At 50.5% G+C, this 27,736-nt stretch overlaps 2 protein-coding genes and 3 non-coding genes across 6 annotated transcripts; 4 read left to right on the top strand and 1 right to left on the bottom strand.

Moving 5' to 3' along the window:
* Positions 1 to 8,656: 8,656 nt before the first annotated feature.
* On the top strand, positions 8,657 to 16,164 carry RPS3 (ribosomal protein S3). The gene is made up of 7 exons (XM_074145523.1): positions 8,657 to 8,706; positions 9,986 to 10,116; positions 10,363 to 10,456; positions 12,553 to 12,647; positions 13,549 to 13,736; positions 14,942 to 15,138; positions 16,093 to 16,164. Exons 1-6 carry the CDS (start codon positions 8,677 to 8,679, stop codon positions 15,133 to 15,135), a joined length of 732 nt encoding a protein of 243 aa, XP_074001624.1. The 5' UTR covers positions 8,657 to 8,676; the 3' UTR covers positions 15,136 to 15,138; positions 16,093 to 16,164.
* Positions 13,051 to 13,197, top strand: LOC141473550 (small nucleolar RNA SNORD15). Its single transcript, XR_012463575.1, has one exon. It is a non-coding gene; the product is annotated as a small nucleolar RNA SNORD15 (small nucleolar RNA).
* Positions 14,466 to 14,613, top strand: LOC141473543 (small nucleolar RNA SNORD15). The gene has a single exon (XR_012463574.1). It is a non-coding gene; the product is annotated as a small nucleolar RNA SNORD15 (small nucleolar RNA).
* On the top strand, positions 15,343 to 15,479 carry LOC141473554 (small nucleolar RNA SNORD15). The gene has a single exon (XR_012463576.1). It is a non-coding gene; the product is annotated as a small nucleolar RNA SNORD15 (small nucleolar RNA).
* Positions 16,165 to 18,799: 2,635 nt separating the features above from the next.
* On the bottom strand, positions 18,800 to 27,057 carry SERPINH1 (serpin family H member 1). Of its 2 annotated transcripts, XM_074150812.1 has the most exons (6): positions 26,936 to 26,989; positions 25,163 to 25,206; positions 22,398 to 23,011; positions 22,152 to 22,250; positions 21,608 to 21,840; positions 18,800 to 21,439 (listed from the first exon to the last, which is right to left on the bottom strand). In XM_074150812.1, exons 3-6 carry the CDS (start codon positions 22,978 to 22,980, stop codon positions 21,137 to 21,139), a joined length of 1,218 nt encoding a protein of 405 aa, XP_074006913.1. In that variant the 5' UTR covers positions 22,981 to 23,011; positions 25,163 to 25,206; positions 26,936 to 26,989; the 3' UTR covers positions 18,800 to 21,136. The 2 variants fall into 2 exon arrangements, with proteins under 2 accessions (XP_074006913.1, XP_074006905.1); XM_074150804.1 differs by lacking the exon at positions 25,163 to 25,206 and having other exon boundaries at positions 26,936 to 27,057.
* Positions 27,058 to 27,736: the final 679 nt, after the last annotated feature.

The following is a 27,736-nucleotide window of genomic DNA, read 5'->3' as shown; positions in this document are numbered from 1 at the left end:
TGTAAGGTGACTGGCTCCATGGGGGCAGGAGACATTTCTCAGGAGCTTTTCCAGAGAGTTGTAACTCAGTGAGGGGTTTTTTAACAGACACAGCAATTCAACTCGAACGGTAGCAGCTGCTCCAACTGCAGCAATAAACTATAATACTCCAGCTCTGGCAATAAAACTCCCATCTGAGTCAGACTTTACAAATGCTTTACAACTGGTGCTTGCAATTCATCATATCTCTACTTGAATTACTTTCCAGGACCGGTCCCCATTCATTTAATGCAAACTATCTCCTCTTGTCCATCTCTACCCCGGGTTTCATTTTCCACAGCTATTCGCTGGGAAAATTCATTAACTCTGTGGTGCATCTGATGAAATTGCTCGTTGCCGGGATGGTGATTTGGATGATTTTTTTCTTTTCTAGGCCTGTAAAAAAAGGTGGTGGATGTAGGCTTAACTTGGAGCACTGACCTTGGTCTTGTTTCTTGGAGTTCCATCAGGGCCTGGGAGCTTTGGATGGGTGTTGGGCTCTCGGGAGTGTGGGCAGAACTGGCAGCCTATCCCTCTGAAGGTGGTGATGGCCTGGTTTTGGGACCGCTCACAGGCCATGATAGTACCTGCTCACAGCAGCATCCTATGGCCACAAGGCTGGGTAGATGCCTCAACCCATTGGGTCTCATGCCCTGTCCTGGCACCTTGTCCTGGATGTGCAAAACTAATGGAAACAAGTCTGAATGATGTGTCTGAACAGATATTCATCCAAGGATTTTGGATTGCTTGTGCTCAAATTACTCTGTTTCAGGGGAACAGCTCCTTTTACAATGAAACACTCCATGAGGATGTTGCTCGTCACCTTCCATTAGGGAGGCGAAGAGAGCTTCTGCCCTTGGCTTTTTGTGGATGTCATCCTTGGTCCCCTCCTCTGGTCCTGGCAGCACTGAGCCACCACAACGCAGCTCCTGGCTCACAGCAGGACTTCAGCTTGGGCTGAGGTTTCTGCTCCGTTTCCCATAGCAGACATTCTCTCCTGGGACCACCCCCTCACAGGAGGGCTTCCTTGCCACTGAGAAACGTGGTTGGGAGCTGACTGGTGTGTCTATTTTTTTTCTCCTCCTTTATATGATTTGGTTATTCTTGTAATAGCAATCATCAGATTTCTTGCTGCTGGGGGCAGCTCTTTCCTTGCAGAGGCCATCTTGGTCCTCCTCAATAAATTTATATCCAGATGGATCCTTCCAAGCAGAGACCCTTTCCTTTTAACCAGCTCCATCCCTGCAGCTTTGAGCAGACAAGCTCAGCTGCTACAAAAGGGGTATTTTAGGGGCAGGAGTGACATCCCTCTAACACCCCAAAAAACTTCTTGGGGAAGGAGGTACATCCTCAGAGCCAGAGGTCGGAAGAGAATCCATAGTGAGGACCTGAGGGGCTTTTTTGGGGTCTGCTGTGGATGGAGACAAGGTGTCTGCTGAAGCTGTCGGAATCCCCCCACAGCGTGGCCCCAAGGACTGCACCACGGCGGCTTGTTTTCACAGGGAGAGAAATCAGAAGAAACGGGCTCCTGCAAGGGCAGTTTCTGAACTCCTCAGGCATATCCAGAGAGGCGACGGGTCTGTCCTGTCCTGGGACCCATTTCGTGACCCCAAATCCTGCAGGTGTCTGAGCTCGGGGGACCCCAGGACCGAGGTTTTACCTCGCTTCCCTCCCTCTCGTGAAATTCAGTTTGCATCTTGCTCTGTGAGCGCAGGTGGAAGAGGCCGGATCTGGCTGTGACTGTCCCATGTCACTAGGGAATAGCTGTCTCGGCACAGTGGGAAGGGGCAGGCCCTGTGCTGCTGCCCATACCCATCTGTCTGGGTGTGGTTTTGATGTCCCCAAGGCTGTTTCCCTGATGCTTTCTTCCTTCGCAGAGCCAGCATGGTCGTGGGTGCCTGCAGGATCTCCTTGCAGTGCCGGCGTTGTTTTGCCACGTGAAAGCAGCAGCAGTGGCACTTGAGGACCTTCACAGGCAGGACATTTGCTCCCAACGCTACCCTTTGCCATCACACCAGGGAAAGCACAGGCGATCCCAAAATCCAGCATGCCTGTAAGCCGGGAAAGCTGCTGGCTGTCCTGGCCCCTTCACTGCAAACGGCTGCCAGCCCCTCCTGGATGCTCTGAACGGGAGCCAGGTTCCCGGGGAGAAAACGCAGGGATGCCGGTTTAATTGAGCCTGTTCAATGGCCTTCGGCTGCCATAAACCATGTTGCTGTCTGGGCAATGAAAGGATCTGGGGGGAAGCAGGAAAACTCCTGATTCCCGGACCTGCTCCAAGCTGGCATCCCCCACAGTGAGGAAACCCCCCGGCACCTGCAAGGGGCCCTCGGTGGGGGCACAAGGGGGTCCCTGACGCCGCCAAGTGCCACGTCTGGGGGTAACATCCCTCTCGTGCATCCCCTGCTTTTGCTCCTGCCCATGGAACCTGTGTTACAAATCCAAGAGGAGATCTGAGTGTTGGAGGTGGGGGCTGCAGTGGGGGTTTTAGAATCATAGAATGGTTGAGGCTGGAAGGGACCTTTCAGAACAAGTCCGACCACCAACCCAACACTGACAAACCCACCACTAACCCATGTCCCTCAGCACCACGTCTGCCCGGCTTTTAAACACCTCCAGGGATGGGGACTCCACCACTGCCCTGGGCAGCCTCTGCCAAGGCTTGACAACTCTTTCAGTTTAAAAATTGTTCCCAATCTCCATCTTAAACCTCCCCTGGTGCAACTTGAGGCTGTTTCCTCTTCTCTCATGGCCTGTTCCTTGGGCTACACCCTCCTTTCAGGGAGTTGGAGAGAGCGAGAAGGTCTCCCCTCAGCCTCCTTTTCTCCAGGCTGAACACCCCCAGCTCCCTCAGCCGCTCCTCACAAGACTTGTGCTCCAGACCCCTCACCAGCTCTGTTGCCCTTCTCTGGACAAGCTCCAGCCCCTCAATGTCTTTTTTGTGGTGAGGGGCCCAAAACTGGACCCAGCCCTTGAGGTGGGGCCTCACCAGTGCCCAGTACAGGGGGACAATCATTTCCTTAGTCCTATTCACCACACTAGTACCAGTTGGGGGGCAGATGGGAGGCTGAGGGTGCCCATCCCATGCCTGGGAGCCAGGCAGTGTCCCAAGTGGAGCCGTAGCTGGTGGCTACATGGTTGTGGCAGCCTATGGGGACTAACCCCAGGTCCTCAGCAGTGGAACGAGGCCAGCCTCTGCCGCAGAGCTGGGATCACTGGTGCCTTCCTGACCAGCTCCGTTCATCTCCGTTCCTCCGTTCCTGACCAGCTCCGTTCATTTGGGGGTCGGACTAGATGACCTTTGAAGCTCCCTTCCGGCCCAGATGATTCTATGATTCTATCCCGCTCCTGAATGATGGGGGAGCCCCGAGGTTGGCCAAGGGCACTGCTCTGAGGATGCAGCTAGGGACCTGTTCCTTTTGCTGCCACAACCCCAAGGGGTTTTCCATCCATTTGGGCCTTGGGAACAAAGGGACTTCCTTTGCCAGACCAGATTTGAGCTCTCTGGGGTGAGGGGTGCAGGCATGTCACAGCCTTTTTGGGATGCTGCCAGCCTCCACTTGGGCAGGGATGGAGCAGACATGAATTCATCCCCATTTGGATGCAAACAGCATCTCGGAGCATCCCCACGTATCTCTGGGAGCCACGCTGGCTGGCTTGGGCCACAGACGGGGATGGCTGGAGCTGAGGGAGGAATCCCACGTTGCTATTTGTGGAAGGGACTGAAATGTTCCCGGCTGGGAAGGCCGGGGCTTGGAGCCCGCTGGCTTAGCTGGGCCATGTCTGGGGGGAGAGGGGACATTCCCTTGCTGCCTAACGCCACCGAGGCCCCTGCTTTGTACCAGGGTGCAGCTTGACCCTGGCTCTGGTTGTCAATGCTGACCCTGAAATGCTGACACAACACATAGTTTCTCCTTAATAGGGCATGGAAAAGGCGATGCACGTCAGGGCCAGGCTTTTTGCTAATGTTGTGCCTTTCCCTGTCTTTATATGATCCAGAAATACATGGGTTGAGTCCCTCCCGGGTAAACTCAGCCTAAAAAAACATAAGATGATCTTGGGCAGATACTTCCTGCTCTGGAAGTATCATGGTTCCAAGCTGGAAACCAGTGAAGAGAGTGGGTTTTGTGCAGGTTAGGAGGGTCTTTGCTTAACAATTGTTTGAGACCCTCGTTAATGGGGTCTTCGGTTAATGGGTTCTCCCTGTACAGAGATATCCTCAGCCACTTCTCCAAAGCCGGTGCCTGATGGTCTGGCATTACCCTGGGGTGAGGACCTCAAACACAGATGTCCCCTCAACTTGGCACAGTGCAGGGATCGTGGATTCTCCAAGTGTGACCCCAAACCTGACCACCTTTGTGGTCTTTTGAGCAAGATGTTCCTGCCTGGTCCCATCCCCCAGCTGCAATTTGCTGCCCTCAGTGCTCGTGGGCTGCTGTGGAGCTGGGCTGGAGCAGGGAAATGAGCAGGGCTTTAAATAACCTCCTCCAAAATATATGTGTGTTTGTGTTGGATCGTTTCTGGGAGCTGGTTGACAGCCGGGCTCCAGAAACAGCGGGATGGGCCAGGGAGAGGGGGGAGGAAGGGGCAGGGGTGAGGGAGGAAAGAGGGGAGCTCCTCTAAACCTCTTCACTGCCAGGGAAAATGCGATAGTGCATCATGCTGGAGGAAAAAAAAAGGAAAACTTTCCTTGGAGCTGAGATTTCTCCTGCTCATCTTGTGGCTCAGCGATGGGCTGGGGAAAGGTCACTGGACACTTGATTGTATCCAGCGCAGAAACACTGTGTCGGTTGGTCCTATAGTCCATCCAGATGGATTAGGGATGATCGAGGTACATCCCTGGCCTGTTGGCTTTAGTATCTCCTCACAAGGTGGCTACCCTGCCCCCTTTTCCTACCTGCTTTAAATCCTGGGCATCCTCCTGACCTCCCCCGCAGCTCTGCCACGGCTCCATGCAGCCCAACGGCCCCAGCTCCTCCAGAGGATAAGGCTCAGCAGGTTCCTCAAGGGATCAGTTCAGAAAACACAGCGAGGAGCAACCTGCAGGCTTAGATGAAAGGAATAGAAATTAGGGTGCCTTACATCCAGGCCAATTTGTTGCAGGTACAGGCTTGGGTGAAGTGTCGTTGGTGATTTATACAGCACTAGGAAGGGAGCAGCACCTCTTCTGCCACCTGGTCATGAGCTGGCTTTGTCTGTGTCCAGGGATGCAGCTGGAGAAGAGCACCAGAAGCCTAAGCAGACTTCTGTCTGCTTCCACCTAAGCAGACTTCTGTCCGCTTCCACCTAAGCAGACTTCTGTCCACACTACATCAGCCCAATCTGCACCCTGGGGCCCCCAGTGACCCTCAAATTCATCCACGGTCAACCTGGCTCCAGCCTGGCCACAGCCTCAGTCCCTGCAGGGAGAGATCGGGTAGAGATTGATGGAGCTGTGGCTCCTAATTTTGACCTAGAGGAAGTCCCCGTTGAGAACAAAACTGCTGGAGCCGATGGACAGGAACTGGCACTTGAGGAGCATGGAGATGAAACAAGGATGGGGCCACCAGAGAGACCACTGACATCAGCGTGTTTTGGCAGCCCAAAAGCGAGAGCAGAGGACAGCGGGCACAACCGGAGCAGGAAAGGGGGACAGGGATGAGGGAGAGCATGTCCTGTTGTGTCCCTTCTCTCTGGAGAGATCACAGCTCTCTGCAAGAGGGTGAGGAGAGAGGTGGGAGGGTGAGGGACAGCCAAGCTTGGACAGGCCCAGAGAGAGGGGAAGGAGTTGGCTGAGGGCAAGGCATGGTAGTTGGACACACCAGGAGTGAGGGAAAGGTGTTTGGTGACAACAAGAGAGGACACAAGTCCCTCACCGGCAGGAAAGTGGAGCGTGGGCTGTGTCTCACCGATGCCTCCGTCATCCCTCAAATCCTGGACAAATGAATCCCTGGGGAAGAGAGAAGCGGGAGGAGAGGAGAGACATGAAGGTTTTCCCGCCCTGGAAGCTGTCTCCACTGACATCTAGTGGCAAAACAGTCCTTTCCCTGGTAAAGAGGAGAGTTGGCTCCTCCAGGCGCTGCTGCCTCCCCATTGCACCCTATGGGTGATGCTGGGGTGGGTGTTTGATAGTGAGATGTTTTCCCAGCACTGGTGTTCCCTCCCTGTTTGGGAGAGAGCTTAAACACAGCTGGGCCGTGTCAGACACCCTCAGCCACGCTCCCAGGTGGATTCAGAGCAGCTGACGGAGGTCCCACTCTGCTCTGTCCTCCCTTCAAGGGTCAGTAGCAGCTCCAGAGGTGCCTTCTCCACCTCACTGTTCCCACAGTGATGCTGATTGCTGCCTGGCATATTTATGGGGACCTGCTCTTTTCTCATGCATGCTCTTTGCATGACCTGAGCAGCCCAGCCCAAAAATGGAAGCAGAGTGAAAAGGTGGCTGCCTGGCAACTTGTGGCAATGCTTCTTGTTGGGGACACAATGGCCATCAACCATCTGATTTTGAACACTGCTGGCCCTAACCTGAAATCTGCTACCGTCAGCTACCAACAAATGAGGGAGCAGCCATGCTGGCTCAGGAGAAACGTATTTCAGTTTCTTTCTGTAAACAAAAAGCCTCAAGAAAACTGAAAATATGACAAACCTGTTTGCAGCAAACACCCAGTTCCCACTGCCTTTGTCCTCTGCCTCCCACTGCCTTCGTGGGAGGACTGTGAACGATCAGACCCTGCTCATCATAGAATCATAGAATGGGTTGGGTTGGAAGCAACCTTAAAGATCATCGAGTTCCAACCCCCCTGCCATGAGCAGGGACACCTCCCACCAGACCAGCTTGCTCAAAGCCCCATCCAACCTGGCCTTGAAACCCTCCAGGGATGGGGCAGCCACAGCTTCTCGGGGCAACCTGGGCCAGGGTCTCACCACCCTCACAGCAAAGAAGTTCTTCCCCACATCTCATCTCAGTCTCCCCTCTTTCAGTGTCAAACCCTTCCCCCTCCTCCTATGGCTCCCCTCCCTCATCAAGAGTCCCTCCCCAGCTTTCCTGGAGCGAGCCCCTTGAGGGACTGGAAGGGACTCAAAGGTCTCCCCAGAGCCTTCTCTTCCCCAGGCTGAACAACCCCAACTCTCTTAGCCTGTCCTCACAGCAGAGGGGCTCCAGCCCTCCCAGCATCTCCGTGGCCTCCTCTGGCCCCAATCCAACCAGTCCATGTCCTTCCTGTGGATCTTCTTGAAGCTTGTGTGGGTTCGTAGATTTCCACCACATTGTATCTTTCCCAGGTTGAGTCCCAACCTGCACAACTTATTTCATGCAGAGGTGCTCCCAGTCCGCTCTGACTCTCTCCCAGGTTTCCTCCATCCTTTTGGAAACAGAGGATCAGACGTACCCAGTGGGCACACCACAGAATTATTTGCAGAGCTATGATTTGATAATTCTGACATTTAATGTCTTATTTTGTTGCACAGACCCCCTGCAGCATCCATGTAAGGAGCAGAGTTGTGCAGTGCCCCTGCCTTTGCCCATGGCTGCTCAGTTTCTTTGAAGTCTTGGGCAAAGCTATCCAGAAGAAGCCTTACAAAAAGCCAAACAGCTTATTTCAACCTTTTTGCCCTTATCCCCCTGTCTTCTGGCTGCTTTCTGGGTGGTTTGCAAGGCAGGACTTCCCTTTGCTGATTCTTCCCAAGTGTTTTCATGTATCAATTCTACCCAGTATTATAATTTCTAATTAAGATGGCACAACCAAACCTCTGCAATCCCCTGCAATCCCTGAACTGTTTCAAAAAAACTCGCTACTTTCCCCATCTTTGGCCACCGCAGAAGTTTCAAGTGAGAAATCCCATCCTGCTGTTACTGATTTAACCCGGTGCCCAGACTGCAGATGTGATGATACCATCATAGGAGTGAAAAAACTCCACAGAAGGACTGCCCTGTCCTATTTACTGAATCGTTTATCATGTAGGGAGGCACCACAGCCCTGTTGCTTGAGATGCTGCGGAAGCAGTAGGAAAGACCTGCAATAGTTTTAAGTTTACAGCTAGCTATCATCTCTATTTACAGTTAAAGATAAATAGTTAATACCTATTGTTAAAATTTACCTAAAGCAGCGAGTTATGGGATAACAATACCACATCCTCTAGCAGAAAATGGGTGTTTCCCTGGAAATAACCAAATAGCCTGTCTGTGATTTTTCACACCTTTTTCCTGATGGGTGTTTCCTTCATCTTTGACTGCCTAAAAAAAGAGGTTACAACGGCAGAAGCAGCCTGTTAGGAGAGCGGCTCTGCTGCTGCCCTCACCTCCCACCCACCCTCGAGCTGCACTCCCCTCACACCTGGGGTGGCCATGAGGAGAAGGCCTCTGTATCACCAGAGCAAGCCTCCACGTAGAAAATCGGGGTGAATTACCTCGCTGTCAACTCCTGTGCCCGTTTATAGCGGTTTTATAGCCATTTTTATGCCGACTATGGGCGTTCACCGCAGCCTGGCAAAGCGGAAAATCCTCACTGACAGGGGAAGGGTTAAGCCTCCCCAACATGGCGGCGCGTTAAAGACTACATTTCCCATCGACCCCCCGGCGGCGGACCACGTGACGCTGTCGGCCCAATGAGAAGCGGCGGAAGGCGGATATAGCCCTCCCTTGAGGTCCTGTTCCTTCCTTTCCGCCGGGCGGCGCGGCTCAAGATGGCGGTGCAGATCTCCAAGAAGCGCAAGGTGAGGGCGGCCGCCCGACTGGACGCGGCCGCGGGGCCCCTCCATATCGGCGGGGTCGTACGCGGGACGGCTCCGGGCTTCGCCGGGGCGAGGCGGCGGCGAGGGGATGGCGGCGGATGCGGGAGGATGGCGGCGGATGGGGCTCGGAGGCTCGGCGGGGAACATGGCGGCGGGAGGCCGGGGTGAGGGAGCGGGCTGGGGAACCCTGCGCGGGCCCCGGGGCTGAGGAGAACTGTGGTTTCCCCCCGCCTCAGCCCTTTCATGGGGCTCGCACAGGTCTCTGGGCTTGTGTGCGGATGGGAAGCAGGGTGGAGTTGTGCTGAGGGGCGCGGAGCGGCGCTGGAAGCTGATGAATTTGCTCGGTTTTTACCTCTTCTGTTAGCGGAGAGAGTTTGGGTTTAGTGAGTCCCCTTTTCTGTAGGTCAGCGAGGCTGGGAGGCTGCTGTCTTGGAGAGGGAGGGAGAGTTGGGGCCTGTACACTGTCAGGGTGGAAGTGGGAGCCTTAGCAGCAGGCCCCTGTGGGGCTGGTAAGGTGATATTACCCTGAGATACTTCTCTCTAATTATTTTACGTAAATTCATATAGAGTCAAAGTATCACCACGAGCTGTGATTTCAGCCTTCAGCATGAAGTGTGGCTGTAGTCAGTGGTGTAGGCTCCTGCTGGAAGTGAATTGTCTCTGGGAACTTCAGGAGAGGCTTTCATTTTTCCCTGCTGCTGCTTCCTTCTCTCCCTGGGGGAAGAGTCTGCAGGATGGACCCAGGAATGAATTGCACCTAAACTCAGATTATGAAAACCTTGTGTTGAGGCTGAGCGCTTCAACAGAGCTTGGCTTGGAGCCCCTCTCCTATGAGGACAGGCTGAGAGAGTTGGGGTTGTTCAGCCTGGAGAAGAGAAGGCTCTGAGGAGACTTTAGAACCCCTTCCAGTCCCTCAAGGGGCTCCAGGAAAGCTGGGGAGGGACTCTTGATGAGGGAGGGGAGCCATAGGAGGAGGGGGAACGGTTTGATACTGGAAGAGGGGAGATTGAGATGAGATGTGGGGAAGAACTTCTTTGCTGTGAGGGTGGTGAGACCCTGGCCCAGGTTGCCCCGAGAAGCTGTGGCTGCCCCATCCCTGGAGGGTTTCAAGGCCAGGTTGGATGGGGCTTTGAGCAACCTGGTCTGGTGGGAGGTGTCCCTGCCCAGGGCAGGGGGGTTGGAACTGGATGATCTTTAAGGTCCCTTCCCACCCAAACCATTCTATGATATTATTCTATGACTTGGTCTATTTGTTTTTCAGTTTGTCGCCGACGGTATCTTCAAAGCTGAGCTGAATGAGTTTCTGACTCGTGAACTGGCTGAAGATGGTTACTCCGGCGTAGAAGTCCGGGTCACTCCAACCAGGACTGAGATTATCATACTTGCCACCAGGTAACTGACATGCTTCTGTTGACTCACGGGTGCTGTGTGAGGCTGTAAGGGATGCTCAAGTGTAAAGTGGTAAATATTATTACAAGAAGCTACTTGTCAAAGAGATCCTGAAGTGATCTTTAGTGATGCAGCAGCGTTACAACTCCTGAACTAAGTTAGATACTCAGTCTGGAACCTCTTTGGGACGTTTACAGGCTCAGACTTGGAGACATTTTTTTAAGTTGTGTTGTACTTTCTTTTTTCCAGAACTCAGAATGTCCTGGGTGAGAAGGGACGCCGCATCCGGGAGCTGACGGCTGTCGTGCAGAAGAGGTTTGGCTTCCCTGAGGGAAGCGTTGAGGTAAAACTCTCTTGGTTAAAACAGTAGTAGGTGTGTTGTGCAGTGGGTTGTTGGCTCTGCGTGTTGCCTGGGTGCTGTCAGCTGAAAGGCGGTTTCACTTGAAGATAACTTGGGGTGTGTTTTACCTGTTCTCACAAAACACTCTTGCACTGAAATACAGATTGGTTTGGTATTTTGAGTGCTGTCACTTCAGCTGGTTTTCTCTGATTTTCCAACAAGGAGGAAGCAGGTGAAACTTGACTTATCTGTAAATATTTTATAGAGAATGCTGCTGTCTCAATATTGATATGATATTTAATAATGTTTGGGTTTCGTGTGTTACTGTTACCCTTATTGAATTCATAATGCCTCTGTCCTTACAAAGAAACTGTTCTGGTGCAAAAGGATCTTTGAGATTTTTCATAGAATCATAGAATGGTTAGAGTTGGAAGGGACCTTAAAGATCATCGAGTTCCAACCCCCCTGCCATGGGCAGGGACACCTCCACTAGAGCAGGTTGCTCAAAGCCCCATCCAGCCTGGCCTTAAACACTTCCAGGGATGGGGCAGCCACAACTTCTCTGGGCAACCTGTTCCAGTGCTTCACCACCCTCACAATAAAGAATTTCCGCCTAATATCTCATCTAAATCTCCCCTCTTCCAATTTAAAACCATTACCCCTTGTCCTGTCACTACACTTCCTGACAAAGAGTCCCTCTCCGGCTCTCCTGGAGGCTCCCTTCAGATATTGGAAGGCTGCTATGAGGTCTCCCGAGAGCCTTCTCTTCTCCAGGCTGAACAACCCCAGCTCTCTCAGCCTGCCTTCATAGGAGAGGTGTTCCATCCCTCTGATGATCTTCGTGGCCCTGTTTTGTGTCCTGCGTGGCCCTTTTTGAGTGTGATGCTGTAATGAAATAGACAGCAAACTGATACACCAGTAATTTCTGGTCTTTTAACATTTGAAATCCGGTGTCTTTACTAGTACTTTCCTCTAGAACAAGTTGCTCAGCTCAACCAGTGTTGCTGGATCACGTTTTACAGAGAAGATGGCTAATTACCAACAGCAAATGCTTAAACATCCTCAATGGCATGAACTCTCATGGAGCGCATCATAAGTTGTCAGCTCTGGGAATATGGTGTGCCTGATTTTAAATATCTGCTTCTTCTGAAGTATCAGACGTTGGTCTCTTGGAGGGAGGTGTTAGATTTAAGACACTTCACTCGCTCCCAGCTTTCAAAAATCAAACCTTTTCTTAGGTTTGATGTTAATATTTAAGCAAACTTAGGTAACTGATCTGTTGTAAAAACTCTGTCTCAAATGAGGTTCTTTTGGTTGTCTGGGTCCCTCCCGCTAATGATACCTAATGTTTTGGGGCTGTTGGAAGCAGCAGCTCTTTGGGACTGCACCGTGAATCATAGAATCATAGAATCGTCTACGTTGGAAGAGACCCTTGGGATCATCGAGTCCAACCATCTACCCTACTCTACAAAGTTCTCCCCTATACCATATCCCCCAACACCACATCTAAATGGCTCTTAAACACATCCAGGGATGGTGACTCAACCACCTCCCTGGGCAGCTTGTTCCAGTGTCTGACCACTCTTTCTGTGAAAAATTCTTTCCTAATGTCCAGTCTAAACCTACCCTGTTGGAGCTTGAAGCCGTTCCCTCTCGTTCTGTCATTAATTACCTGTGAGAAGAGACCAGCACCGACTGCTCCAGTGTCCTTTCAAGTAGTTGTAGAGAGTGATGTGGTCTCCCCTCAGCCTCCTCTTCCTCAGAGTAAACAGTCCCAGCTCCTTCAACCGCTCTTCATATGATTTGTTTTCCAAATGTTGTTCTAAATGTTGTTCTAAATGTGATGTTCTAAAAGTCTCCTGACTTTCTGTGGAATGTCATCAGTGTGTCTCAGCTCTGCCAGGTGTAGGAGGGAGGCACCAAAGGAGTTAAGGGAGTGTAGTGTCTGAGGATAAAGCCTTCTGCCTGTAAATGTGGAAGGACTAACTGAACTGGGTGTAGGATGGGGCATAGAGTAGTGTTAAGCCCTTGTGTTCTGTTATGTTAAAACTATCTTGATATACAGCCCTGTTTCTGAGTTTACTTCTTTTCCTTCATAGCTCTATGCCGAGAAGGTGGCCACGAGAGGTCTATGTGCGATCGCTCAGGCAGAGTCCCTGCGGTACAAGCTTCTGGGAGGTTTAGCAGTGCGTCGGTGAGTAGAGCAAGTTGAACGGGATGGCACAGTGAGGAAATGTGGGATTCAAATTCCATTTAAAAAAAAAAAAACAACTCCTTGCCAACTTGTCTGTAGTTGAAAATTTAACCTGATAACGCTGTACTTGGAGAGGTATAAAAAAATATTTCATATTTTTGATAATTCTACTATATAGAAGCTTTTTATGTACTGCATGGTTACTTTTGATAGTAATTGCTAGGAAATGTTTCAGACGTAAAAGTTGAAGACTTAGAGTAGATCAGATTACGAGTTTTCTGACTGGTGTGTATAAAGCTTGTGTTTATTCCTTTGTAAATAAATGGGTGGAAGAGTGAAACACAATTTCAAGCCTTCTGGCCGAATTGTAGTTCAGGTGACAGTGGCCTTGCTTCTCGGATCCCTTCAGTGATGATAAGATGACGAGTCAGAAGGGGGTGGCTCTTGTTGCGGTACCTCCGCGGTGTCATGTTCTGTGATGCTGCGTGTGGTTCTTCAGCGGGAGCATCCTGTCAGCATTGAATGATTTAGAGGCATTTGTCTGAGAAGGGATGAGGAGCTGTGCTCTTGACGTGGGTGTGTTGGCTACCTTCAGCTTTGGAGCTGCTTTTTTTTATTACAAAGAATATGCGCTTGTCACTGTTTCCACAATCTTACAAGGCCCATAAGTCACCAGAGTTTTGTTACCCTGGGTTTAACAGTTCTGAAATGGTGTGAAGATCTTTTGTTTCTTTGTGTAGCAATGACAGAACTTTGGGTGTGCATTGAGAAGGCTTTTTACCAAAAACCAGTTGAATTGTCACTGCCTGTGTGTGAAATTGGTGTAAAAAGCCTCCAGAGAGCCACGTGGATTTGGCAGAGCGGGAGTAATGCTGTGGCTGTCGCTTTTCTCACTCTTCAGAGCCTGCTATGGTGTCCTCCGCTTCATCATGGAGAGCGGTGCCAAGGGTTGTGAGGTGGTTGTGTCTGGCAAACTCCGAGGTCAGCGTGCCAAATCCATGAAGTTTGTGGATGGTTTGATGATCCACAGTGGAGACCCGGTGAATTACTATGTCGACACAGCCGTGCGTCATGTCCTTCTCCGGCAGGGTGAGTGCCTGGGATGTGGGACCCTTTGCAGCTTTGTTGGTTCCTTCTATCAGTGCTTCAGAGCCAGAAGATCTCAACTCCTGGTGTCCTGTGCCTGCAGGTTGGAGATTTCCCACCTGTGTGGTGGTAACTCATGTGATTTTGACACAGCACTGATCTTGCAGAGTGGTTCAGTTGTGTTACCAATAGTTGTTCTGACTCTGAAAATCTGTTGTTTTCTTGGGCTTTTGCAACTGAGCCCTTACTGGTGGAGTTTGCATGTTACATCTGAAGTAGAACTTTATTTGCATTTGTGTATGGGAATGGGAAATGGAGAAGGGGCCTTCAGCTGAGCTTTATCTAGTCATCCTGCGTCATCTACTTTTCCAGATACTGGCTTGTGTCCTGTGGCCCTTGGGTCTAGTAACAAGACTACTTAAAATTCAAGTGTCCATTGATTAGGTTCAAGAGCTATTGATGGTTTGAATTCTGGCTTTCTTAGCCCCCAGGGAGTGGCCAGACAGAACATTGGTACCACAAGACCTATGAAAAAACAAGTGTCAGACAGTTTTCCCCCATTCCTGTGCTCTGTCAAGTCTTCCCAGCTAAACCAGCCAAGCCTGCTTACATGTGTCCTTCCCCCTGGTAAAAACACAAATGACTTCTGTGTCTTAATTGGCTTTAGGTTATTTAATTGCAGAACACCTGATGTAGGGATACTGGCACTGACAAAGCTATTTTCCACCTTCCCTTCGGTGATGATACGATGACGAGTCAGAAGGGATGTCCCTGTGTCATCGCAGCCCGTTCAGTGCCACGTTCTGTGGTGCTGTGCTCAGGCTGCCTTGGGCAGGACGTCCTAATCATTGGATGATTTTGAGGCATTTGTCTGAGAAGGGATGCCAAAAAAGTGCAGTTTTCTAGGAAGGTGAACTGAGTTACTGCAGGAAAGAGAGGGATAAAATAAGGATTAGTATGACTTAAAGATACAACACATTTTCATCGTGATCCCAGGCTGCAGTTAGCAAAGGCAAGGAATTGGATGTAAATGCACAATAATTATATTTTTAAGCTGTAGCTATTCGTGTTAATGAGGTTGCATCTGCAGTGCTGTCAGGAGGTGTTTTTGATTCAGGTAATATTTTGTAACCTTGGGATTTGTCCCTTCCTGCTTGATATTTTTCTGTGAAATGAGCATGTCTGTGGTGGTCTGTCACTCTTCGCAGGAGTACTGGGAATCAAAGTAAAGATTATGTTGCCCTGGGACCCAAGTGGAAAGATTGGCCCCAAAAAGCCTCTGCCAGACCACGTCAGCATTGTGGAACCCAAAGAAGAGATCTTGCCTACCACCCCCATTTCAGAACAGAAAGGTGGCAAACCAGAACAGCCAGCCATGCCTCAGCCGGTTCCCACTGCCTGAGGGGTAAGTGCCTGCGCACGGTGGGAGAATCCATGCGGGAAAGGTTGTCATATCGCCAAAAAAACTTGTTGGGAAGGTGGGATACTGGGAAGAAAAGCTGCTGTGTTGTACCGGGTGTGGTGACGAGCTGGGTTGGCTTTAGAATACTGCCCTGGGAGAAGGGGGGGGGCATGGTTTAAGGCAGGCTGCAAACCAGCTGAGTGCACCCTTCAGTGAAGATGAGATGACGAGTCTGAAAGGAAATATCCTTGTCCAAGTGCCCTGTATCCTGTTGTGTCCTATAGCATGGATTTGGGGACCTTAGGTCACAATTTGAGTGACTTTGATGCATTTGTCTGAGAAGGATTCGATGCCTTGGATGTTTTTACATTTTACCACCTGCTACCAGCGTGCCGTTGACAGCAGAGGTTATATATTCCTCGTGTCCTCCCCCATGGGATCCAGTTTGGGATAGATTTAGAAGCCAATAACGTTGAGTGCAATGTGTAAGGTAGTTTTGTGAGTAAATAATCAAGGTTTGAAATCCCATCTCCCTGAATGAGTAGCTTTTAAGACAGAAATTGATAGTTTGAAATTGTCTGAGACCTGCTCTGGGTTGTTCCCAGTGAAAATGGACAACTTGCTGCTTTTAAAAGTTTTTCTCACTTTTTCTAATTAAAGCAGCAGGAGGCACGGGGCCTAAGGCCTCCTCCAGAAGGTTTCCTTAGTTGCTACGTCGTTCTCTGCCTGAAGCTGGCCTTGTGTGAACAAGGGCAGCAGTGAAACAAGAAGCTGATGAGCAAGATTTCCTTCTGTGGGGAAAAGGGGGATTGTTGGCTAAAACACAGAAAGTGAGAGATGCTGTTTAGTTTGAACTCTTGGAGTCTGTTCGCTGTTTTGGGTAGGAGAATGGTTATGGGAAATGGTTTGCCACCATCTCACTCAGTCTTTTATTGTTTTGTTTTTTTTTTATTGTAGGGTTTGTAACATCTGCAACCAGAAGCTTGGCTGTCCTGAAAACATCTCTTAATAAAATCACAAAAGACAGTGTTTGTGGAGGTGCTTTTTTTCTTTTGGCAAGATGTGTTCCAGGAAAGCCTTGTTCCCACCTTTGGTATGGAAGGAATTCTGTTGCGTTTCTTCCAGCTTGTGTTACCCTTTTGGAGTGAACTTACCAGACCTTGATCTAAATGAAGTGGAGACAAAATACTGATTTCTAGGTAGAGCTAGAGCAGAAATGTGGTATTTAGGGGGTTGTGAATGATTCTCCATGAACTAGAGTAGTACTGCTCCCTTATATACCAGTCCCTTTCTCCAAGATTTCCAGAAGGGGGAGCTTTTTTAGCAATGTCCAAAGCAGTTGCAGTAGTTTATACCTTCCTGGCTTCAACTGAAGTATTACTGTATTTTGCTAAATGCTTTTTTCACCTCTATATGTCAGTTTCCCTCGTCACTGAAAAGACATTCATTATGTGACTTTCAGGGGTGTAGACCGTATAGGAACATCAGAGCTTACATTATATTATTATGTAAACTTACATTATTGTATCTTAGGGTCAGGTAACCTTAGTTGGTGGAGATACGGGGTGAGACAAACATCTAAGTTTAATTTACACATTACCTGGGGGAAAAGCTGTACACTCCGGATTTCAAACCTTCTCTCCTAAGCTTTGAGATGGAAAAATATTTAAGTAATTTGGGAAAAACTTGTCTTCCTCTGAGGCTCGAGTAGCCAGTCCATTAATTTTTCCCTGTAGCTATAACTGGCTTTAATGAGCTGTAGGATAATGGATAGATCCTGAAGTTGATAGTAGATGACAAGGCTACTTTTGCTATTGAAATGCATAGTTTGAAGGCAGGGATGTGTTTTCACTGCTGTTGTTGCTATATGAATTACTTCTGGTGCTGTTTTGTGCAGTCAAGCTAAAGCCCTGTAGCTGAAGCAGCGAGAGTGAGCATTTGGTTAAGTTTCAGGCAGTTTAAGTTTCATTCTCGTTCTGTCAGCTCCTTTCCCAGTGTGTTTTCCGAAGTCCTGTGCAGTAATGGGAAGAGACTTACATGCATCCTAAGAGATCGTATGTGCAGGATCAAGGCTTTGTTTTGCTCAGATTTCGAGAAACTCAGAACCTGTTTGTTGCATTAACAAAAACCATACAAATTGCAAAATTTATTGCACAGGAATAGCTTTTTACATCTAGATTTCCATTTTTCAGAAGGCTTCTCTGCAGGAGCAGGTGACTTACGAACTGGAATTTCAAACTGGCAGTGTCAGGAACCGGCCTGTCTGGCAGCGTGTGAGGATGTGTGAGCCTCAGCCTTCCTGTTCCCAGCTTCTCTGACAGCCTCCTGGAAACTGGCCTGGCTGGGAAGCTGGTTAAGTGTCAAAGACAGATGTGCCTTCTTGGAGTGTCAGAGAATGAATCTGATTTCAGGTTTCTGTGCACATCTTTCGGTGGGAAGCTTTGGAAAAAAGTTATTACATTTTAAGTGTTAGAGTAACACCAATGTGAATTTTTAATTTTTTTTTCTGGAAAAAATAAAGGTGACAGACCACCTTTGTCACTTTAGGAGCAGGAAATGTGTGAAAGCTGGAGGGTCCGAAGCAATAGAAGAGTGACACACAGCGCAAGGCCTTGCATTTTGTGTCTAAATTCTTAAACATCCCGATGTGCTGGATGATGATCAGCTAGAAATTGTTCCTGTGGTTCTCCAGCAAGGAGTTTTTGGTTTAACACCCTCCAGCCTGGTCCATTAGTTTGTCCGTCAGACAATCAGTGCTGATCACTGGTAGAATCAAGAGATGTTTAGTCACTTGTGTGTAAGATGAGTATTTAAAGCTTCTTGCAGGATGAGCTGGGGATAGGGCAGGAGGAGCTCAGGAGCTCTGGAAGGCTTCTAACTTACTTCAGTATTGCTTTTGATGGGGTTCCTGGGCTGGTTTGTTTAGCGCTGGAGATGGCTTCTGTGATTTTTGTGTGGTGAAAGGCACTGATTTGGCAACCACCTAGTACTTTCCCAGTCTGAGAAGTGGATGTATGTGCCTGCCCATCCCAGACATGCGCTATTTTGGCACAGGAGGGGGGAAAAAAAAAAGGGGAGATGTCTGTGGCTTTAGCTTTACTTGTGACCAAGTGGCAGAAGGTTTCATGTGTGAATGGGCAGCAGGTTAATCTCTTCCCAGCTGTGGAAGGACATGCTGCTGGATTTTCCAGCTGTGGTGGCCACAGCAGTGGTGTGGGTTCTTTGGGTTCTTTTTTCCTCCTCTATTTCCCTCGATTGGATCCCAGCTAGAGAAGCTTGTGGTTATAGGATCAGGAAGGCTGGTCCCTGTGGCTAATGGTTCACTTCTTATTCCTACACTGCCCTATTTTCACAGCCATTTGCTGCTCTGTTAAATGGCAGGGCAGAAGGTCCTTTACCTGTGAAGCATTAAAGATGCTGAATTCTTGCAGTTTCATGGAAAAATTTAAAAGTGAAGTGAGAAGCTGACCTGCTAATAGTGTTCCTTTCCCATGACGGACTTCGGAGTTCATCTCTTGTGTATTAAGTGTCATTTTTGTCCATAATTACCAGATTAAGAAAGGTGGATTAGATTTAAGGATGGCAAGGAACCTCTCCAAGCTCTTTTTAAAGAGTGTTTTGTCTCCACCCAAAACCCTGCAGTGGACTGTGGCTGCCAGAGGTTCATTGAAAAAAAGTTTTTATTGCAAAATTATACAACAGTCACTGTGTGGTAGAAGAACAGACAATAAAAGCCATCAGACGCCTGCATCCACATGATGCAAATTATTCACAATATCCCACAGTGTGTTTTTTGCCTTACCCCCACCCCTTTTTTTACCCACCCACCCCCCATCCTCCAGAACGTGCTACAGCGTGTGGGTTCCTGTGCACTGATTCACTGGGTCGTGTCTCGCATACACACGGGGCTTCAGGCTTCCTGTGCACTTTGGTACATCCCTGTGGATGGCCTCCTACTTCCCGACACAGTGGGGAAAACACCTGGGAATTAGGATTTGGGAAGAGGTTTAAGGACAAGAGTCTCCCATTCTGGCTGGCTTGGATAGGAATTAGGGCCTGGATAAGCTTTTCTGCACTTGTGTAACCTTGAAAACCATGGTCAGGTCAGATTTGGGGCTGTGAGCTGCTGTATTTTTTGCCTCTAGGAAACACCTAATAAGAGACTTTTGTTGTAACTTAATAAATAAATGGAAATAGGTCCTGTGGATGGTCTGAGAAAATGCAGTATTGGGCTTCTATGTAGCAACCTGACAGTAAGCACCTTGTCAGGGAAATAAAAACAAAGAAAAGCAGTGGGGTCACTGGTTCCAAATAACTGGCACTTGGATTGCAATGCACAGATTTCTCTCGTCTCAATAATCTTGTCATTACTTGCTTTATGATGTCTCTCAGTGCGTAGCAAGGTTTACCTGACACGTGCTTTAGTGCTCATGGAATCGTATCAGTTTAAATGGTATTAACCTGATGATATCCCTTAAAGAGAGGAAGATAGGAATAGCCTCCAAGTCTAGGCTGGAGCGGGCTGTGAAACTTGCTAATTATCGGACATAAATAAGAGTATAACTATAAATACATTTGTTTTTCAGCATGCCCTTACCCAGGTCAGCCAACAGGGAGCTAAAGTATCATGGAGGAGAGGAGCTTCAGGAAAAAGGTCGTTAGGAAGTCAGGTAATGGCAGCTCTAAAGCTGTGTATTTAGAGAGGAAAGTGGAAGTGAACCTGGTCCACCTCCCTGTGAGAAGCCAGCAGAAGTCCCTTAGCCTGCCATGGGAGCTGATGTACCAGCCCTGGTCATAACTGGGAGAACCTTCACAGTGGTAACTGTCTCTTTCCCAATCCAATGTGTTGATGCAGAAGCACCAAGAGAGGTGGATTTCCTCTCTTTGCCTGGTACAGGATGTTAAATTCCAGATGTTAGCCCAAGAGTCCCCTTGGTGATCCTCAGAGGGATAGAGCACAGCTATTTCTGTCATGCAAGTGTTGAAGGGACCTCAGGTTTATCTTTCTAGAAGCCCATCTGCTCTTTGGCCTCTCTGCTGACACTCCTAAGCCACTTCTGAAGTGTTGAGCGAAGCTGTGCTTGGCTCTGCAGTGAGAGAGATTTAGATGAGATGTTAGGAAGAAATTTAGGAAGAAAACGGGATATTAGGAAGAAACCTTTCCTGTGAGGGTGGTGAGACACTGGCCCAGGTTGCCCAGAGAAGCTGTGGCTACCCCATCCCTGGAGAGGTTCGAGGCCAGGTTGGACAGGGCTTTGAGCAACCTGGTCTGGTGGGAAGTGTCTCTGCCCATAGAACTAGATGGTCTTCAATGTCCCTTCCAACCCAAACCATTCTATGATTCTAGCTAGGAGCTGATGAGCTGCTGTGGTTGAAGCATCTAACAGTCATCCAAAGCAGGGTTAGGGAGAACAGAAGGGCACAACTCCATACCATCTCTGTTCTTCCATGCTTACGGTCCTACTCTGCTGCCATGGAGGGCACTGGACCATGGGATTGGCTCTTCATGCTCTGATGATAGAAAAGAGAAGCAAGGAATGACTGCAAAGCGATCAGAGCAGCTCTGGTGGGAGCATCAAAGAGGGAGAAAAGGGGCAGAGGTCAACATGCAGAAGCGCTTGAGATGGAAAGGTGGAGGCCTTGTGCCTTTGCAGGGCTGATGGCAGCAGCAAGGTACTGAGTAGGAGGCTAAACTCTAGAGCTAGGCATCAGCCTGAACATCTCAGCTGAGACAGTGTGTGCCAGTTCCCTTCCACTCCCGGTGACCCCTCTTGTGCCAGGCTGCCCTGTTCCTCTCTGGAGGTGGGTTTGTGCAATAAGTATTTTGGGGTGAGGTAAGAGTGTATGCTGGTTTCTCATCACAATGCACCCTGGTCTGAATAGCACCCATAGTTCGAGAAGGATACAAAATAGTGTTTCCCCTTGTTTTGAAGTCCCCCACTAAAAAACACACAAACCAAAGCTCTGGGAAAAAAAGAACAACAAAAAAACCCACAACTAACTACAACTCATCACGCATCTTGTCCCCTTTGGGCCTCACGAGCCTGCCGATGAAGAGGATGGAGTTGGTTTTACTGTCCTTGATCATGAAGATGAAGGGGTGGTCAGCATAGAAAAGCTTGGGGTTCCTCATCTCCTCTCGGCCGTAGATGTCAGCATCGTAGGGGTTCCCTTCTGTGTCCCATTCAAGAGCAGCAGCGTGGAAGACGTTGGACAGGTAAAGGTCTTTCTTGCCAGAGATCTTTGACAGGTCAGCCTTGGTTTTGTCAATGGCTTCTGTCAGGCCCAGATCAGCCAAGTGTTTCTAGGAGAAGAAAAGAGGTCAGCAACCCTCCCAGAGATGACGCAGTGCAATCCTTTCCAGCCATGGTTAGACTAGCAGCTGCGAAAAGGATGACAGGCACAAATAACCATCATCCCACTATCTTCTCTCCCACCCCAAAGAACTGTTTTCTTGAAGGACCTCCTTTACCTGAAGGTCGTGGCTGACTTCCAGGATGACTTTAGGCAGCGAGATGGCCACTGATCTCTTCTTCATCTTGCCAGCCCAGGTCTTCAGCTGCTCCCTGTTCAGCAGTTTCTCAACCCTCTCCAGAGGCTCCACGTGGTTTGGCATGATGAAGATCATGCTGGAGAGCTTGTGAGCAAGTGGCATCTCTACCACCTGGAGCTTCTCTGTCTCATCATCATAGTAATTGTAGAGACCTTGAAATCAGAAGCAGGAAATGGTGAGATGTGCAGCCACAGGCAAAGCCACCCACAACCTTGTGAATTCACCCCAGAATTTCCCTGACCAGCAAGGGAACTGAGTCTGAATGTTCTTTTGGGACCTGGCCCAGCATTATCAGAGTTGGCAACAACTCAAAACTGTGTCTCCCCATTTGTGTGATGAGCTGGGATTTATTCCCAACATCCAAGTACTGTTGGGTAAACATGGATTCCTTCTGCTCGCAGAGAGATTGAATCAGTGCAGCTCCGGTTGGTCTTGATATGGGGCAGGAGGTTTGCCAACTTACCCGTGCGATGCATCATGGGAACTCCCACGGTGTAGGAACGGGTCACCATGAAGCCACGGTTATCCACCATCTTGTGGTGGAACTTCTCATCCCAGTGAGCTACAGGAGAAAGAAAGCCAGCTTGTAAGAAAAGGGAATGGGTGATAATTTCATGCACAGTTCCTAACTACTCGCATTTGGGCTGCCAAAACCTAGCCTGAGCTAGATTTTGGGTGACTTTTATCAAGAGCTGAAGATAGAACTTACGCTTGAAGAACATAGCATTAACAATGAGGGCCCCATCAGTTTTCTCAACGTCTTTCGTGACCTCTGGGAGTTTCCCATCTGTGGTCTGGGCTGCCCACTCGTTAATGGATTTCAGGGCGCTCCTCTTGTCTCGGAAGTTGATCTTGGAGTGTTCGTAGTTGTAGTGTTTCTTGCTGTTCTTCACAAAGTCATCAGCAAAGTTGATGGAGGCAGGGCCATACAAGCGGTTGCCGATCTTCCAGGTGACGTTGCGAGCTGTGCTGTTGCTGACCTCGTTCAGGAGCTCGGACAACCCGCTGTGCACATAGTCATCGTTCAGTTTGTCTGCGCTGAGCACTGCCTTGGCTTGGGAGGCAGTTGTGGCCTTGCCCCCAAGGGACACGAGGCCAAGGGAAGAGGCCACGACCACGGGGGACAGCAGGATGTTCTCCATGTTCTTGTCTTTTGCCATGGCATGGTAGAGGTTGAAGGCCAATGTCGTGCTGCGGTCAGCCAACGTCGTTGCCTTGTCGCTCAGCTTCCTGTCCTCCGAGGGCACGGCTGTAGCGAGGCCGCAGAGGGTGAGCACCAGAGTAATCCACATGGTTTCAGCAGCACTGGACACCTTTGAGGACCTGCTGGGCAAGAAGAGCTCACCATGATTCAAACCCCTTCCTGGAGCATTCACAGACCCCAGGGGCTCTTCCAGTGAAACCCACTCCTAAGTTTCAGTGACAGAGCATCAACACTTCACTTGGGGTACAAAATCACAGAATGGTAGGGGTTGGAAGGGACCTCTGGAGATCCTCTAGTCCAGCCCCCTGCCAGAGCAGGTCCACCCAGAGCAGGTTGCACAGGAATGTGTCCAAGTGGATTTTGAATGTCTCCAGAGGAGACTCCACCACCTCTCTGGGCAGCCTCTTCCAGGGCTCTGCCACCCTCAAAGTGAAGAAGTTCCTCCTCAGGTTGAGATGGAACTTCTTATGTTCAAGTTTGTGCCCATTTCCTCTTGTCCTGTCCCTGGGCACCACTGAAAAAAGACTGGCCCCATCCTCCTGACACCCACCCTTTAAATATTTATTAGCATTGATGAGATCCCCCCTCAGTCTTCTCTTCTCTAGACTAAAAAGACCCAAGTGCCTCAGCCTTTCCTCATCAGAGAGATGTTCCATTCCCTTGATCAACTTCGTAGCCTCTGCTGTACCCTCTCCAGCAGTTCCCTGTCCTTCTTGAACTGGGGGGCCCAGAACTGGACCCAGTGCTCCAGATGGGGCCTCCCCAGGGCAGAGCAGAGGGGGAGGATGACCTCCCTCCACCTGCTGGCCACGCTCTTCTTGATGCACCCCAGGATGCCATTGACCTTTTTGGCCACAAGGGCACATTGCTGGCTCGTGGTCATCCTGGGTACAACAATCCCAAGTCCATGCTGGGCTTTCCTCTGAACAACAATTAATCTTCCAAGAGCCCAGGCCGCACTCTGACATGCGGGGCTTGTGCATTTTTATACAAAAGCTTATTTTAAGCAATTTTACTGTATTACTATTTGTTCACGTCAGCAAATGATTTAAGGAGAGACCAGGGAATGGAAGCAACAGATAATCCTGTTCCCAGAGCAGCAGGTCAAACCTCTGCCCTGGTCTGGAAAAGCTAAAAGCAGAATGTTTCTGGTGCCCAAGGGCCACGTAGAACAGTGCTTCCATCGATCCAGGGGCTATCGTGGCCAGTGTAAGGCAGGGATTGTCCTCTCTGGGGACCCCAGCTTGCTACCCAAACACTCAGCTTTCTAGACACTAGATGGAGCACATGAGCTTCCACCAAGCTAAGTCAGAGGAACCCCTTGAGAAGATCCACCGCTGTCTGCTGAGCTCTGGCTGACTTAGTTTTGCCTGTACAGTCCCGTCAGGGAGATACTGGGGCAGAGGAAGGTGGTGGACCCCTCCTTTCACCTAGCAGAGCCCCTTCCCAGTATGTTCATGCATTAGGTAGATGGATCTCATCCCAACATAGGTGCCCACAGTGAGGACTCTGAGCTACTAACCTTGATAAATCTGCAGGCTGACCAGTCCTAAACGCTGTGCCTGAAAGCTCTTTGGACCTCATCCTGCCTTGCCTTGGAGGCCATAACCTGTCCCTTGACCTCCCTTTCCTCCTGACTTCACCCTGCCTTGATGGCAAACCTTCCTTGATGGCAGATCCCCGGGGCTTAAATTCCACCTTCGTGCCCAAAGCGAGTTTTTCTTGCCCAAAGTGAGCTTTTTCTCGACAGGCTGCATCTCGCCCAAGGCTCCACCATGCCCAAGGCTACGGCAGAGTCGCGTTCCTCGGTCCTCTCCTCCCACCCAGCCTGGGAAGGCTGCTCCTTGCAAGCGGACAGAGAAGAAAGGGCTGGGACGGGGCAGCGTCAGGGTTAAAGCCAACAGCGCAGGAAGCGAAGGGCCCGCCGGGATTACATATGGAAGGAAGCACGCACGTAGCCCGAAGGGAAGCGGCTGCGCAGTTGCACCAGGGACCCTTTGCCAGAGTGGGAATTACGTAGCCTCGGAATGGGAGGCAATTTGTGTCCTAAAATCCTTTTGGGAACAAGCCTTCCGTTGGAAGGAAGAGCCATCCCCGGCCACCTAAGAGCAAAAACTCATGCAACAGGCTCAAAACTGCCCTTGACACACTTTTTAAGGTGCAGACAGCATCAGGGGTGGCAGGCATTTAAAAATCTGAGGGTTTAGGGTTTTTCTCTTATTTTCTTTTTTTTTTTTTTTTTTTTTCTCCCCTTTTATTTCTAAAGATACCTTGAAACTTTTTCCTAGGGAGGTCAACGTTTGCCTTTTTCATTCTGAAAGAAAACAGACACAAGGAGTAGTTCTCTCGCGAGCGCCGGGCGGCTGACATCCTCGGCTTCAAAAAAAGGTTTATTACTTCAGAGAGCGGCGAGAAATTTGGCCGGGCTGCGATGAGTGACGCATCCTGCGGCGGCCAGACAAGAGAAATTTTGCCCATCCTTGGATTTACGGCTGAGAATTCCTAACCCAGGGTGAAAATAGAGGGAGTTAAGGGGAATGCGCAGTTGGTAACATCCTCTCCCAAGTTCCTAGGGCCCAGCCCTAGGGGGGACGTCAAGGGGGACGCCCCTGTGCCAACGTGGCATCCCGCAGACCTCCTCGGGGGTGTCAGGGACCCTCTCTCTGGGCAGGATTTGGAGGTGCCATCGCCCACGACAGCCATCCAGAGGCACACACCCCTTCCAGGACTGTATTTCTCCCTTGGCCAAGACAAAGGATGGAGGGATGCAAGCAAAAGGCCATTTCCATGTCAGCAGAGGGATGTGACACTTTGTTAAGGCGGCAGAAGGACAGGGTTAGTCAGTCTGGTGGCAGGGAGGCTGGAAAGAGAGGTCTCCCTCCCGTGCCGGGCTGGTGGCCAGGGTCCCGAAGGCTCCCAGGCTGGGCAGGAGCAGGGGCTGGAGGTTCTTCTCCAGCTAGGGCTGCTCCGGGACCGCTTGGACCAAGTCGGCGTTTCCCTTCTCATCCCCCTCTTCTCTTTCTTCACCCCCTGAAAGCTTCTCCCGGGTGGGAAAACCGGGGTGTGCAGCTTCACTGCAAACTGGTGGTGGTGTATGGGGGTGGGGAGGGGGGAATCTTTTACTGCCTTTTCTCCAAAAAAAAGAGCCAGCTTATGGGGGCAGTCTGGACCCTACACATACCCCCACACCCATCCCACCCCAATGCAACCTACCCCCTATACAACCCCCTTTCCCCCCCGTGCACCCCCCTTGTCCCCATGTGCACCCCTTTCCCCACGCATCCCCCTTTCCCCCCCGTGCAACCCTCTTACCCCCATGTACCCCCTTACACCATACACCCCCTTTTATCCCCATGCACCCCCTTTTGCCCCCTGCACCCCCTTCCTCCCATGCATTTCCCTTTCCCTATGCACCCCCTTTTCTCCCCATGCACTGCCCTTTCCCTATGCACCCTCTTTTACCCCCATGCACCCCCTTCCCCCCATGTACCCCTCTTATGCCATGCACCCCCTTTTCTCCCCATGCACCCCCTTCCCCCCATGCATCCTCCTTCCCCCCATGCACTACCCTTTCCCTATGCGCCCCCTTCCCCCCATGCATCCCTCTTACGCCATGCACCCCCTTTTCTCCCCATGCACCCCCTTCCCCCCCATGCATTTCCCTTTCCCTATGCACCCCCTTTTCTCCCCATGCACCCCCTTCCCCCTATGCATTGCCCTTTCCCTATGCACCCCCTTTCCCCCCATGCATCCCCCTTACGCCATGCACCCCCTTTCCCCCCATGCATCCCCCTTACGCCATGCACCCCCTTTCCCCCATGCATCCTCCTTTCCCCCCATGCACCTCCCTTCCCCCCCCCCCCCCTTGTATTAACACACACACACACACACGACTTCCCAGCCCTATGGGGCCAGCCAGGAGCATGCAGCACCCCAAAACTAACACCCAACCGTCTGCCGCAATCTCAGCTTGGCCACATCCCTGCCTGGCAGCGGTCCTGCGAGCCCGGGACTCCCCCCGGAACCCCCCCCCCCGACTTTACCTTCGGTGGGGTGATGCGGGTCCGGGACTCTGCTTTGCTCTGTTCCCCCTGTGCACCTCGCCGTCCCGCGGAGGGGGTATATAAGGGGCCGGGGAGAAACTTCTGGAAAGTTGGGAAAAAACCCTCTCAAAAAAAAAAAAAAAACCGCCTGGGGAGGGAGAGGAAGGGGAGGATCCGGTAAAACTCTCCCGGCCCCGCCGCCAATGGCAGGGAGCGCCCGGCCCCGCTGCTTCTGCAAGGGAGGGGTCCAGGGGGCTGGGAGGGGTCCAGGGGGCTGGGAAGGGTGGGGGGGGGGAACGCCTGGTCCTTCCTCGTTCTTCTGCTCCCAGCAGGGCTATGGAAGGCTCTCCCAATCTAAAACGTGGCTTTTACATTTTTGCGGGGCTCTGACCCAAGTTATTCCACCCCCCCTCCTGGCACCTCTTGAGGCTGGATGGTTGTTGCTGCCTGAAGCGGGTGATTTATTTATTTATTTATTTATTTTTTCATCCTCCATGAAGTCAGGGGTGTTGCAAAGGGCTTCAGCCACGGCCAGAGCAGTCACAGACAGTGAATGTTTGACATCTGCACCTGGTTCAAGCCACATCTTGCCATCTGAAACATCCCCCCTTTACGGATACCCAAGAGGACCTGCATTTGGTGATGGCCAAGTTACAGGCAGGTGGAGAGGTTCCTCATATTGCTGTATCCTAGAATCAAAGTATGGTTTGGGTGGGAAGGGACCTTAAAGATCATCCAGTTCCAACCCCCTGCCCTGGGCAGGGACACCTCCCATCAGACCAGGTTGCTCAAAGCGCCATC

Source organism: Numenius arquata, chromosome 1 (genome assembly GCF_964106895.1).
Source record: "Numenius arquata chromosome 1, bNumArq3.hap1.1, whole genome shotgun sequence".
Lineage (NCBI taxonomy): Eukaryota > Metazoa > Chordata > Aves > Charadriiformes > Scolopacidae > Numenius > Numenius arquata.
The sequence above is the reverse complement of the archived record's forward strand: the minus strand, read 5'-3'. Positions and strand labels throughout refer to the sequence as shown.

Coding starts and splice junctions, on each gene's coding strand:
- RPS3 (XM_074145523.1), top strand. CDS start 8,677: ATGGCGGTGCAGATCTCCAAGAAGCGCAAG. Junction 8,707..9,985: donor AGATCTCCAAGAAGCGCAAG/GTGAGGGCGGCC, acceptor TTTGTTTTTCAG/TTTGTCGCCGACGGTATCTT. Junction 10,457..12,552: donor TCCCTGAGGGAAGCGTTGAG/GTAAAACTCTCT, acceptor TTTCCTTCATAG/CTCTATGCCGAGAAGGTGGC.
- SERPINH1 (XM_074150804.1), bottom strand. CDS start 22,980: ATGTGGATTACTCTGGTGCTCACCCTCTGCGGCCTCGCTACAGCCGTG. Junction 22,251..22,397: donor TAATGCTATGTTCTTCAAGC/GTAAGTTCTATC, acceptor TTTCTCCTGTAG/CTCACTGGGATGAGAAGTTC. Junction 21,841..22,151: donor TCCCATGATGCATCGCACGG/GTAAGTTGGCAA, acceptor TCTGATTTCAAG/GTCTCTACAATTACTATGAT.